At 48.5% G+C, this 13,301-nt stretch overlaps 3 protein-coding genes across 3 annotated transcripts; 1 reads left to right on the top strand and 2 right to left on the bottom strand.

Moving 5' to 3' along the window:
- Positions 1 to 1,690: 1,690 nt before the first annotated feature.
- EDB93DRAFT_1334579 (uncharacterized protein) lies at positions 1,691 to 2,055 on the top strand (the record flags this gene model as incomplete). The annotated part of the gene is made up of 3 exons (XM_041455289.1): positions 1,691 to 1,849; positions 1,907 to 1,947; positions 2,005 to 2,055. Coding segments are annotated over exons 1-3 (246 nt in total), but the record flags the coding sequence as incomplete, so codon positions are not given.
- A 609-nt stretch (positions 2,056 to 2,664) lies between these two features.
- Positions 2,665 to 3,847, bottom strand: EDB93DRAFT_1119861 (uncharacterized protein). Its single transcript, XM_041448469.1, has 4 exons — positions 3,443 to 3,847; positions 3,314 to 3,388; positions 3,076 to 3,263; positions 2,665 to 3,015 (listed from the first exon to the last, which is right to left on the bottom strand). Exons 2-4 carry the CDS (start codon positions 3,347 to 3,349, stop codon positions 2,739 to 2,741), a joined length of 501 nt encoding a protein of 166 aa, XP_041312429.1. The 5' UTR covers positions 3,350 to 3,388; positions 3,443 to 3,847; the 3' UTR covers positions 2,665 to 2,738.
- Positions 3,848 to 4,937: 1,090 nt separating this feature from the next.
- EDB93DRAFT_1245920 (armadillo-type protein) lies at positions 4,938 to 13,246 on the bottom strand (the record flags this gene model as incomplete). Its single annotated transcript, XM_041452375.1, has 13 exons — positions 4,938 to 5,033; positions 5,084 to 5,226; positions 5,274 to 5,433; positions 5,487 to 7,074; positions 7,129 to 10,535; positions 10,589 to 10,875; positions 10,924 to 11,213; positions 11,261 to 11,963; positions 12,018 to 12,306; positions 12,355 to 12,733; positions 12,790 to 12,989; positions 13,042 to 13,122; positions 13,175 to 13,246. 13 exons carry the CDS (start codon positions 13,244 to 13,246, stop codon positions 4,938 to 4,940), a joined length of 7,695 nt encoding a protein of 2,564 aa, XP_041312428.1.
- Positions 13,247 to 13,301: the final 55 nt, after the last annotated feature.

Below are 13,301 nucleotides of genomic sequence, written 5' to 3'. Positions count from 1 at the left end.
GATCTTTTTATCAGCGAATGATAGCAAGACCAGAAAAGGACCATCCTGGTCGTTGCGACCAACATTACCTTCACAATATTACGACGCTGCTTGGTTTGGATCGCGTCTTTGTCACTCGCCGCAATGGCTCCATCACGGCTCAAACGCTCCGAAGGATTCAAAATGGATCAGGCATAATTTGATGCGCAAAATGTTTCTAGGGCCTCTTTAAAGGCAGTATCACGATGAGATTATTAACACACTTACCGTTGCCTGCATGCACTCGTAGCATGTCACTTAAGTAATCTTCTCCACCAATCATCTGAACGCGAATAGAATGTGCGCGTACGATAGAGAAGTGACGGGCAATAAACACCCAACCGGATATTGATCATAAACTGCTCGTCGAACTAGAGAGACATAAAAAACCCGAAGAACTGACGCAAAACGCAGGAAGACTCGACAGACGACCGTCACATCAGGGAGCTCCTAATCCGACACCACCAGCGAGAGCAATGACGCGGACGATGACAAAGCAAAAAAAAAACGACGACTCGGAAGCTGCGGCCATGAAATGTCAAACACGATGACAATGTAGAACTGAACGGTTTATTTCTCGATTATATCACACTGAACAAGTTTCAAAGGGCTTACATCATTTATATGAAACCATTATGACAACGCCTCGAGGTTGCCTCAAGGCAGTACTTGTTCCAAGTAAAGAGCGATGCCGGTAATCATTCCAATTTCGACCGCATCCAAATTTTCTACAGCAGCGCGTTGAGGCTATGGTTTATTGGGTTATATGGAGATTGTGACAAAGTAGGTCTCAACTGGCCAGACCTGAAATTTCACGACTATTTGCATAATTCTAGATCTCGCGAAACCTCGCAAGATGATGCACCCATCCAAACGCTATGTGCGCTTCGATAGATGCTTGCAAGTCAGCCTCAAGAGCCATATGACCACGATATTCCCTCCAAACATTTACAGCCCACGACACTCAAGAGGACCACGGAATGTGGAACTGCGAGATATGGCCAAAGGTGACGAGGGTGTCGTGTTTCCCAAACACATCAATATATCACAGCTCGCGATAGCTGAAGACAACAGTTCGGCTGGTCGTTAAGCCAATAAGGCTTGCTTCCGTGAACGGGAATATCGCTGAAACACTGGCAAGACTGTGGTTGAAGAGAGCTGCACTTTGGGAGTCAGATGATGAACGACTTACAAACTGAGCCTGATGGATTGCAGTTCTCTCCGCACTCGTTGGGAAACCCAGCAATATCCACCTAGCGAACGAACATCTGGAGCGTCAGCTGCTAGACCACGTTCATGAGGCGACGAGTTACATACGATGTCAAGCCTCATGAGCACTCTCGGGACAATAGCCTATGATCCGATACGAGACCGAGGAATTGGGTGAGTTGAGCACGTCAATCATCCGGTCAATCTTGTGCGTGCGGTATGTCGAGATGAATTTCACTTTGTTGCCCATGCCAGGTTTCGAGCTGCTTGACGGCTTGAAACGCGACAATCCCGCGATGACTGTATCATTGGGGCATCTTGACTCCTGCGCTGTGACAAGACACCATATCGGTTATGGAGGTGAAGAAGAGATGACTGGACTCGAAGCCACGAGGATGGAGTGTGTATAATGGACGCTAGTTTTGAAAGCATGTTAAGGAAGTGAGAACTACTTACCACCTAGGATCAATGAAGAACTATTCCCAGGGAAACGATGGGGTCATATTAATCCTCACCTTGGAAAACAAGGAGTTGGTGGAGTTGGTTGAAGATTTGGATGGTGACAATTCAGGCAGGCCAGAGTGCGTCTCTCTCGCAAGTTTCATCAGGTGGATGTCATTAGGTATGATAGACCTATTCACATCAATAAAAGTACAGTGCTCGTACTAATACCACTCAGTAGGGATTGTGTTGTTGATACTTGTTTCAAAGGAAGAGAGTGTAAGTCATAACGGTAATATGCTACAAACACTCTTCATAATAGTTCCCGATATCCAGCATCATCGAACTCTTCGGCTACCACTACCTTGCGATCATGTTGCTCGAGGTAGTAAACAAGTCATCTCCTTGCATCCTGACCTACTAGTCTACAATACATCTTCAATATTATCCAGCAAACGTCTAATAGGTACACTACAGACAGGATGGTATCTATACAACAGCGAGTCTGATGGACGGATGTCGTGCTGACACGCCAACATCGCTGGTGTATCCCACAATAGCTGGTATCGCACAAGTGTTGAAATTTGCCACATATCACGTACTAACATCCTCATGTTTCCACTCAAGAAGGGTCAGAACCTTCCCCTCTCCTCCAGGTATCTTCCCGCTGTCGAACAACCCTCTGTTCACGAACCCGTTCTTCTTAAAAACTCGGTTGCTACGGGCCAATATTCCCAGCAAGAGTGTGCGCTACAACATGGCGGACTCGTTCTTTTGTTCATGAGAAATCATTTATCTCGGACAGGTTGTGACGTCTATACCAAAAATTGATGTGAACTGCATCTAAAAAGCCGAGTTGGTCGAAGCTCGGAGTGGGTCAACGTTGACCTGTTACTGTTCCGGAATTGATCGGTTCCCAAACTCAAGAAGAACAAGGTATAAGCATTTCAGTCTAATACTTATACCCGCCTTCGAAGAGTTACCAGGCATGATGGCGCGGGCGGTGAGGCTGAGTAGGTGGGTATCCTTGAAAAGTGTGTGGGGGGGGAGGGGGGTGGGGCAGGATAAAATTATGCAGTGAGATCGCATCTGTGCAACTTCTGAGCATCCGCCACTTGTCGGAAGAACCCAGGAGTTTCGCCAACCGGTCTGACAAAATCGGTTGTGCCTGCAGAATCACGCAGGGTGGTAGAACCCGGAAGAACTCCAGGGTATGATATATCCGAGACTGCGCGGACATGTGTTTTAGGTCCGATAGTAAGCTCGAACATGAAACCCGACAAAAAAACCGACATCCCTAAGATAAGACGGTGCATGCTGGAGGACGGAGGACATCCCCTCGTGTCACTGATCAAAAACAATTTTGAGCACCTGGAACGATCTGAAAATGGCTCGAATTACTACTACCATGAATATGGAAGTTCACTCGCTTGCACTTTTCTCCACCGGATGTGTTGTATACTTGTTGTTACTTGTATGCAGATAACCAATCCGGTAGAACTGAATCCACAGTTCTGCCCAGCATTCGGCGATGCGAGCGCATGGGAAGGTTTGGCTGTACCTGACACTGGTCGTGCATAAAAAGCCAACCTACGCTGCCCAGAAGTCACCATCAACATTCAGCTATGAGATTCACTTCACTCACCACTATTGTCATATCTGCGGCAGCGATCGCTGGCATAGCTATCGCGTCTGATTCAGATGCGTCTATCGGCGCACGCTGCGACTCCAGTAATGAGCACTTTTGCGGTTTATGTGCAGACTGTGTACTCACGGTTATCCACAGATACAGAGGGGTGCCACGTAGCAAAGGAGGAAGATTATAGCAACAGGAACGAAGCCCGTATAATCTGCAGTGGAGATCCAAATTGTTAATGCTGCATACTTAGCATGTTGTGCGCAAGAGGGGCCGAGGGCGTGGAGGAGGGAGCACTGTGCCAGAGCTCGTATCTGATCCAGTGTATTTTTGCTATGTAGAGAGTTGTGTGCGAAAACATGATGACTGCATTGCGAGAGTATCAAGGTTAACAAAAGTTGTGCACCGGGATAGAGACCTCATGATCAATGGCAGAGCAGACGACAGCAATGCAACATAGTAGTACTACACACCAATACAAATGAAACCGATTCTTTGCTCGAGTTGCACTTTCTTCCCGAAATATGGAGCATGCTTGAGTGTAGAAATCACCCCAACGATGTGTTTTGCGATAGCGTGCGTGCCAACGATGCCGGCGGATCCTGAGGTTTACAGTCCAGCCTCACGGCGAATGGCGAGACCGTCATTGTCGACGGCGGTATTCTATGCGGTATATGAAATGTTATTCTCCTTTGATATCAAGTTGTGTTAGAATTCATCTCTCATCACGAAATGAAATTGAGGCTGCCTCATAATGCTTACCATGGCAAGTAAGGTAGACCCAAGTACTACTACTCATGTGGCTATGTTACAAGAAATAGTGGTACGGTTGGCCGTCGCAGCAATGAGCTTAGGACAAACTCGAGCTCGCTGCTGACAGAAAAGAGCATGTTGCTCCTCAAATCAATGAATATATGGTCGACAAAGTGTTGAAATTGCCAGTGTTTGCGTTAATGACTATAGATGGAGCGTGAGAATCACAAAATAGACTTGAAAGTGACCTAGTAAGTCTTTCAGTCTAATACTTATACCGGCCTTCTAAGAGTTACCAGGCATGATGGTGCGGGCGGTGAGGCTGAGTAGGTGCGTGTCCTTGAAAAGTGTAGTGTTAGAGAAGTGAGCAGATAAAGATGAGGACTACATGCTTATAGGATAGGGTTAGCAGAGTAATCAGAGGCAACAATGATACCTGGTCGCTGACTTGGTGATGAGAAGGTGTACTCGGATAGGATGAGCTAGCGCATTACATTAACAGAACATTATTATTAGCGTAGTTTATCGTGCAGGTCCTGACTAGCTACTAATATACAGTGTACAATGATGAATCAGAATCACAGCCACATCCTATCATACGCACGCGCCTCGCTGATCATGCAGGGGAACTCGCTTTCATATCTGAACAACATCACGGTACAGGCTGATCTCATTCCCTATCACCTACATCAATCAAGTGAACTGCGGCTCAAGAAAAGAGAACAAGCAACGATGTAAGCAACGTATGATAAATTATTGATGATTCGGATGCATGAGGCGTTGATGTTATTCTCCCTCTTTTTGTCTCTTTAGCCTCCCTCTACTGTCGCTGTAAAATGGAGTTCGACTTAGTCTGTGAATAAACAGCTCTTTGTAACGCTTACGCAAAGGCACGGTTCTTTCTCTTTCGGCTCTCCTTCTTGCCTGCATTTCGAGCTAATTTCCGTTTGGCAGCAGCTTCTGGGTTGGTGGTCGCCTGTTCAAAGTGGTGAGCACCAAGTGCAAAATGAATAGAACCCAACCCACCTTCGTGGCCCGCGCTACACGTCTTTCTTGTTGGATGCTGGATGCTCCCTGCCTGATGCGGTTGTATGTATTGGCAAAAACCGTCGTGCCAACTTTGTTCTGAAGCAAGTCGAGAAGTTCGGCAGTCGTGACTTTCAGCTCCTCTGCAATGCTATGAATATATGACCAGTTTGAAAAGCGACATGCATACCCATTCCGGCATCTCGGATTGTATCGTCCTCCGTTATCCGATAGACAGGTGTAAGTATGTGCGTCAAGAACCGCTCGAGTTGATTGGCCTCCATATGAGAGGCCATGGCAGCAAAGAAGCGTAGAATCGACAAGGGAGCCAATGACCAGGTTGTTTGGTTCTGAAGCAGGAAAGTCAGAGGAAGTTAAATATAACGGCATGAAGCGAACTCACAGAAGTGTTACCGCGGTTCCGCCGTGCGATGTGGGCTGAGCGAGCTTGATACGACAGTTTGGAGAAGAGCCAAGGTAGAGGATCCTGAGAGCGTTTTTCTCGGCTCATTTGCGTAGGTTTTGATTGTTCAGCAGAGTCATCGCTCTCACCAACATCCGAGTCCATCTCGGCTGCATCGTTGATATCACTCCCGAAGGTCAAGGAAGAGGGGACAGTGCAGAATAGTTTTCCGATGAAGAAAAGGTTCTTCACAATCTGTACACCGAGAGGTGCGTCGAGATTGGAACTCTTCAATTGTGTGCATAGCTTCCCTGCAATATCTTTCATCAACTGGAGAGTAAGGTGCGAACTCTCGAGAGTGGGGGTGGGGCCGTAAAACGCGAAGAACACGCCCAACAGCCGACAAGCTGCAGAGCGTACCCAAGCGTGCGGAAAAAGAAGGTATGGGACGAGTTTGTCCTGGGTACTTTTTACCGCATCAAGCGTGTGCTCGGGTAAGGTCTGCAAAAGCTTTGAGACAGCAAGCATTGCCTGGTACGGCGGTTGCCATTCCACGTCAACATCCATGTCTTTTCCATCGCCATCCGACAGAGTGCTATCGTCCAAGATCTGTTGAACATCAGCAAACAGGGCAGCAGCATGCGGGGAAGCTTCTCGCTGTAAAGCGTCGATGATAAGCCCGTATACCTGCACCGCCACTGCCCTAAGTTTTGGCTGCCCTTGTTGGCTGGCCCATGCATGCAGATGACCAACAAATACTTTTCTCTCGTCCTCTCCCAACCTTTTGATCAAGCTTTGAAGGACTGATGCAGAGGCTTCTCTGCAAGACTTATCCTCGTCGTTGGCAAGACAGAGTACAAGGGCAACGAACATCATCTCCGCGTGTTTTGTCAGCAATGCAGAGTCGAACTTGTTCACGAGCGCGCCTAGGAGTTCCAGAACACTTGAACGTCCTGAGGCATGTTCGTAGGAAAGATTTCGGGCAAAGAAACCGAGGGTGGTCTGCAGTCTTCCGGAGCCTTGAGGATAGTCAAGGAGAAACTGAAGGAGAAGGGACCGAGCGGACTCGCGAGTCTGTGTCGCTTGTGACGTGACCAAGATAGCGGATACGTCAGCCATAACGTCGTAAAGCTCAGGTACAATCAGTCGTCGTGCCACAATAGCTCTCAGTAACGCAAAAACGGTGCTCTGCCTGTCGGGATCCTCGAGGTAGGGTGAAATAAATTCGATCAGAAAGAGTAAATCTTTCTCTTTGACTTGAGCGCCATCACACTCTCGTAGTATACTCGCCAGAGCTTTGAGACCAGCCTGAGCAACTTCGGACTCCCCACTACCAGTAGAACGGACGATGGCGAGTATTTGACGGGCAATGACCGGTGCAGATGACGAGACTGACTTGAGTGGGCACTGGAGAATGCTAACCGACGCCTTGAAAGAGGCAATAAGGACCGGTTCCGAGGATGAATAGAGGGCATTTCCGATGAGCTTTACAAGCGGGTCTAAACGATCGATGATCTGCTTGTCTTGAAAGTCAAATCGAGAGCGTCGGAACGCAGTATTGAAGAGCTCCAAACCGAAGACGACAAAACTGCGGAGTCCGATAAGTCAAAAAGACACGGTGAATGCATAATACGAGGCTCACCGGAAAGAATTATTTGTATAATGGTCAGTGTCCGCGACGATTTGACGTTGTCGCTGGACGATAGCATCAGCTTTTTTGATAGTCTTGCTCGCTTTGGGCTTGGGAACTTCCTGCAAGAATTTGGCATTTTGACTGATCAGGGTGTGGCACAGAACCAACAATTCAGCAGGTGTAAGCCTTGCATTGCTATTGAGTCCACTAGCAATACGTCTGAGAACCTCGTCAACCTGCTGCAGGATCTTCAAGGAACCCGTTTCTGCGATGATAGAGCGCAATGGCAGGAGGAGCGCGCTGACGCGTTTGGGAGAAACGTATCGAGCAGCCAACCCGAAGCAATCAAATCCCTTGGAAGAGCTACTGCGTACTTCACGCATTTTCGTCCGAAAGTCCTCGTGCTGCACATCCTTTCCTGACTCTCCAAAAATCACTTCAGCGGAGACATGGGCAATATCGGCGACACAGTCATCCAGATCTTGAATGGCAGGGTCATTGCTGCCCTGTGCAGATGTGACATGGGTAAGCACTGCATGGAACACAAATGCTAGAACGTGTAGGTGTGGTCCACGCAGGAGTGCTGCGCGGAGCTCCCGAAACAAGACAGGTAGATAAGGAGAGCCAAGTGCGACAGCTATCTTGCAGATCGTATCTCGCACGAGATCGCGAGTATCTTGCGACTTGCTACGCAATATCTGACTGAGGGCTGTTAGGAGCCTGCCTACTTGTAGATCTCTGGAGGCAGAGGGTAAGTGCAAGGCGACCTTAGCAATACCCATCGATATCGGAATGCGGAGGGAGTCCTCTGTCTCGTCGCGATTAGAGAGGTAAGCCAAAAGCGAAGGTAGAAGACGGGCATGAACAGCGTCGGCGATTTTTTTGCTGTCATGTTTATCAGCTGAGGGAATGGGCAGCGATTCCTCTGCCAACTCCTCGTGGTCGCTATTTGCAATGTCATCTGCAGACGTATCAACTTGTTGCACAGCTTCTTCGACGGAAAAGTGAAAGTTTTCAAGGATTGCAACCAAAGCACGGACGTAGACCCGGACGCCTTCACTCTTGTCTTTTGATGCTCGGATGTACTTGTGCACGAGGGCCGAGTATGCGCCCCACCCCAGCTGTTTCGCAATGCGCCCAGTCGAATTGATCGCCTCCGAGACGAGGAGATGATCGAGCGAGGCTGTTGGAACAATATAATGCTCAACGAGCGGAAGAAAGACCTCAACTAGGGTTCTGCTGCGCATGGTCCCCTCGTCACAGTACTCGGCAAGGCGTCTCAAAGCTCTTGTGCGACGATGAATCTGTATGTGATGAATATTGTTGAAGAAACTAGCTTCCTCGTCACCACCAGCAAGGAGTGGACGCATCTCCTGCAGGGAGGAGATGCTAACACACTTTGATACTGCATACGAGATAACGCCGAGCGACTCTGCACAGACAAGCTCGTGCTTGGATTTCAAGGCGTTCTTCAATGCCGGAAGGGTAGTTCGCATGAGAAGCGCTTCGAATTCTGAATTTGATGGGTCGCATGTAAGGTCGATAAAGCGTCTGATTGTGAAAGCGGCATTATTGCGGATGGCCAGCTCGTCGGCGTCCTGCACAAAAAAAAGAGCATTCGAAAGGACAGGAAGCCATTCACGGCACGATAACGCAGCGTACTTCTGCTCGTTGAGCAGCATGAATGCAGTCAACCGACGATTAAAGTCAGGTTCATCAATTCGCTTCGATGAGCAGGCATTGAGTGATTCAAGCAGGCTTGCAAGCTCTTGGATACTCGGATTAATCACTGAAAGTTTATTGAAAGCTGAAGTGAGGGCGAGTCGAGAAGCAGTGAAGCGAAGTGACACAAAGAGCTGCGAAAGAAGTTCATATGCCTTCAAGAATTCGACCGAGGAGGAATCTGACAGCTCAGTCAGGAGAGGGAATATATGGCCGAGGGTGCTCAGAAGTTTGACTTTGATTTTCTCAGATATGATTCTGCTGGATTTGCGCAACAAAGGGGAGAGAAGGCTGAGAAGTGTCAAGGCCTGCGTAGAATCTTCAGCGTAATGGGCGACCTCTGAAAGTATGCTGATTTGGCGTTGAGTGATTGGACTTGAAAGTGCTGCATCGGCTTTCGTGCGTTCGACCAAAGTTGTGAGGTTCTTGAGCAATTGCGATATATGTGGCTGAACGAGCAGATCCAAAAATTTACTGTCATCCACGGAATACGACAGCAGGCGCTCTACGATGTCGAAGACTCTGTTGATCACTGCTGGTTTGACGTTAACCGCCACAAGACAGTCGAGAACCTTCGGCAGTACACGAGGGTCGTGCTGTACGAGGTGGACCGAATATTCTGGCCGACTTGTCCAGACATAGAACAATTCCAGGAGCGCAGAAGGGGCTTGAGTATTTTCTTGATCCAATAACTCCAGACGTGGAGTCACAATAGCGTGAAATGATGCAGAGAGATAGGACGTGAAGTCGAATTCGACGGGGCAGCGGAAGAAATCAGCAAGCCGCTTGAGACCTTGTTGCCTCAAATGACGCAAAACTCTGGAATTGGATACCTCTCCGGACTCGCTCTCCTCTTCATCCGCCTCATCTTCCACCTGCTCATCCGCATCGACTGCCGTCACATTCGACAAATGATTCTGAGCATTAGCAACGATATCAAGTGTGGTTCCGAGTAAAGCTGGCCAATATGTGATTAATCTCGACCCGAGGTTCTTCAGCACGTCACCCAACAAAGTCAGGTAACCAGACTGCTGCTTTAACAAGGTATCTGAGGAGATAGGACGCAATGAGAAGAAGTTGTCTTGATGGGCATGGCTGTCCGTTTGCATTGGTTTCAACATCAGATCCACTAGAAGATAGAGCTCATCGTCTGTGCATCCTGCGAGTGCTGTCAACACGGCAGCTCGGCGATCACTGACTCTAGAGCGACCCTTCTTTTCCAACATAAGGCCATATAGCAGACGGATGATAATATCCACTACTTGGGGTCGGTCCCTGATCTCTATCGATGACATTTGCAAAGACGTCAACTCATCTCTCCATTTGGTTTCGTCGAGGAGTACACGTAACTTCGCCTCGTGATGCTGGAGGTGGGGTGACTTGTATGCGAGCAAACATGATAAGGATACCGTTTGCAGTGCCCGATCGGGATAGGATAGGAGGGATAGGTACAATTCTCGCAGCGTATCTGTGGAGTGTAGAGCCTTAGGATTGCTAAACTTGCTGAACAGCGTCAACCACGCCTGAAGCTTGTATTTCGGCAATCGTGATAGAGCACCCGGACTTGCGATTGAAATGAAATATGTCACTAACTCGCGGTTATGTTTTTCCGCCAGAGATGTACATTGTCCGAGAGTGAGGAGGATCTGAGCTTCGAATGTGACGGGATCAAATCGATCAGACGATTTTTGTTCCTATGTCCTATCATTAATAAGGCGCTAGTTAAAGCGCTAACTAGAAGGCTTACCGAAATGATGATTTTGCGGTGGTGGAATTTATCTAGCCAACTCACAGTGGCACCTCGAACACGATGTGCGGTGGGATCCCTCCAAGATCGTTCTTCTTCCCAAGGATCCGTGTCATTCTGATCATCCTTAGTACTGGTCAGCCAGTCAGGAATTTGATTGGCTCCCAGGGGCTGTTGTAGCTCCGAGAATATGACATTCCAGACGACATCGCCGAACTTTTGGACTAAAGAAGAGAGAGCTTGTGACGCTGGAGACCATATCGGTCGTAGGTTGACCTTCAATTGAGCTAATATGATATCAGCGAAGTGCTGCATAAAGGGAACAGTATACACACAAACAAGCCACCGAATACAGATATCAGCGGAAAGTGAACCATCATCTCTCACAACCTGGTATAATCTGCCTATTCGAAGAACGCGCTCACGCACACCATGCATGTCAAGGGACACTTCATCGCCCTGCAGACAGCGCTTCAGCGCTTCGTGTTCTGCGGGAGAAGATTTGACCATCTTCGATGTCAATAACCCCAACACATTCGAACGCAATGATCGAGAAGGGGAAAGCAACCGTGATTGTAGACGGGAGTATAATTGGGCGATTGGAAGAGACTGAGATGAAGAAGGGCTATCTCGTGTCAGTAAGAACAAACCAGAATGAAGGCGTGGAATTACCGTGCTTCAAGAAGTGCGACTAGACCTATCAATGCTTTGTCAGACCATGACCAATGCTCCACGATCTTCACCGTCCAGGCAGACAAATCCACTTGCGTTTCCCATGAAGCTGGCTTGCATCGAGACAAGGCCTGCATGCATGTTCCGATCACCAAGGCCGCATTAGCATGTGATGCTTGCCAATTCGCCTCGGGTGTGGGCGTGTTCAGTGCGCGTTCAATGATGGGCACCAACAAGGGCGCCAACGAGTCGACAAACACGGAGAGACTCATGATGTCGTACAAGTCATCCACCGATTCATCACTAATTTCCCAGCTAGATAAGCAGGTTTGGATCCAGCTATCGACGCTTCGCTTCCAGACAATATCAACCTCGCCCAACTTGCCGGAATGTTGCAGAGATGCAAGAAGACGCAACGTGAGGGTCGGCTCTGCCTGAAGGAGACTAGGAGTTGCTTTGAGAAGGGCGGGTAGCCCGACGAGCTTCCAACCACCCCATCCTAGCTCTGCGAGGACACCACAGAGCATCAAGCCGAGGGAAGGGACACCAAGAGCCCGAGTGACAAATGCACGTCCTGGTCCTGTGGACATTGACATGTCACCAGCAGTGAGGAGTGAAGATGTAAAATTCAAGATCCCGGAATGCAGAGGTACATCAAGCGGCAGCGACGCCAATGTTGAGGCAAGCTGTGTTAAATGGTTTGCTACAGACACAAAGTTCAACGTGTGCATAAGACTGGAAAATAATGACAACATACCAGACAGTCGCGACCCTTGACGAACTGCACAGATAACAGATGTAATTTGCATGATACGTTGAAGATCTTGGTGATTTACACCATCAGCCTGCGACACGGCACAGAAGCGATCAATGATGAGGTTCGCGATAACCGAAAATCCTTCCGGGCCATTACAGTGGTGGATCAAGGCGGTCAGCACACGCCGCAGGAGAGTATACGACAATTCGGGGCGATCACTTGTTAGGTGGCAATCGACAAGAGAAGCTATTGATGATCCCGCACTGGTGTGCAAGGTTTGGGAAACAGACTGCAGGTGTATTGAGATTAGTGACCAAAGCTGAGCAGCAATACGCACTTTGCACGCAAAGACCATCATCCACGCGCTGGCATCCTCGACACCTTCCAAATTCTTTGCCATCAAAATTACGGCTCTCTCCCTCGCGACGCTCTTCAGCCGCCGGAGTACGGAGCCCCAAACCTCGGCGGCGGCACGCTGAACATCCGAATTGCACGTTGGAAGTACTGCACGAAAAGAAGACCACGTCTGGTCCAGAAGATCGAGATTGATTGAAGGTACAAGAAGATACCTAAATAGTCCTGACAGTGTCACTAGGAGTGCTGTAAGGGAGGGTGCAGAGATAGGTTGTGGAAGAAGTCGCAAAAGGACCTCTAGTGAATCTGCATATGAGGGAGCAAGAGTGGTTCGTAGATCGTGAGCCAGCTTATTCAGGAGGCTAAGTAATTATGTGGTTAGAGAATGTTGAATCAGGTATTAAGCCGAGATGCGCACTCAAGCAGAGCTATCAAAGCTTCATTGTCTGATGCATCCAATGCACCTTTCCACAAGTCGATAATATCCTTCCAGTTATGCAAGAGTATAGGCATAGATATTGAGAGCGAGTCAACTTTGTTCGCGAACCGAACAAACGCTGGGGAAAGATTGAGTTGTCTCCATTGTTGAAGAGCTAGGTAAAAGTGGGATTCGTTGTCCTGGACCTGCTTCAGCAATCCACCTCGACCATGAGACCAACCTCAAACTTACCGAGATATCATGATCGAACTTAGTGAGGTCAAGAGCAGATGGTAGATGAACCTCCTTTAGGCTTTTCTTGTATGATTGGTGCTAAATAATGCGCAGTCAATCAAAGGAACGAGTTCGACAAGGTTTGAAGCACCTTGAATCGGTTTGCGCGGGGAAGCGCGCTAGTTCTCTCGAAGTCTAAGCCTGAATCTGAGTCCGAATCCATGGCTTGCAGGATGTCGCAAAGCACTGTTAGCAAAGAAAAATGGCACTACCGGTTA

Source organism: Suillus bovinus, assembly GCF_016758785.1.
Source record: "Suillus bovinus strain UH-Sbo-P2 chromosome Unknown EDB93scaffold_4, whole genome shotgun sequence".
Taxonomy (NCBI): domain Eukaryota; kingdom Fungi; phylum Basidiomycota; class Agaricomycetes; order Boletales; family Suillaceae; genus Suillus; species Suillus bovinus.
This window is presented reverse-complemented; position numbering and strand designations above follow the sequence as displayed.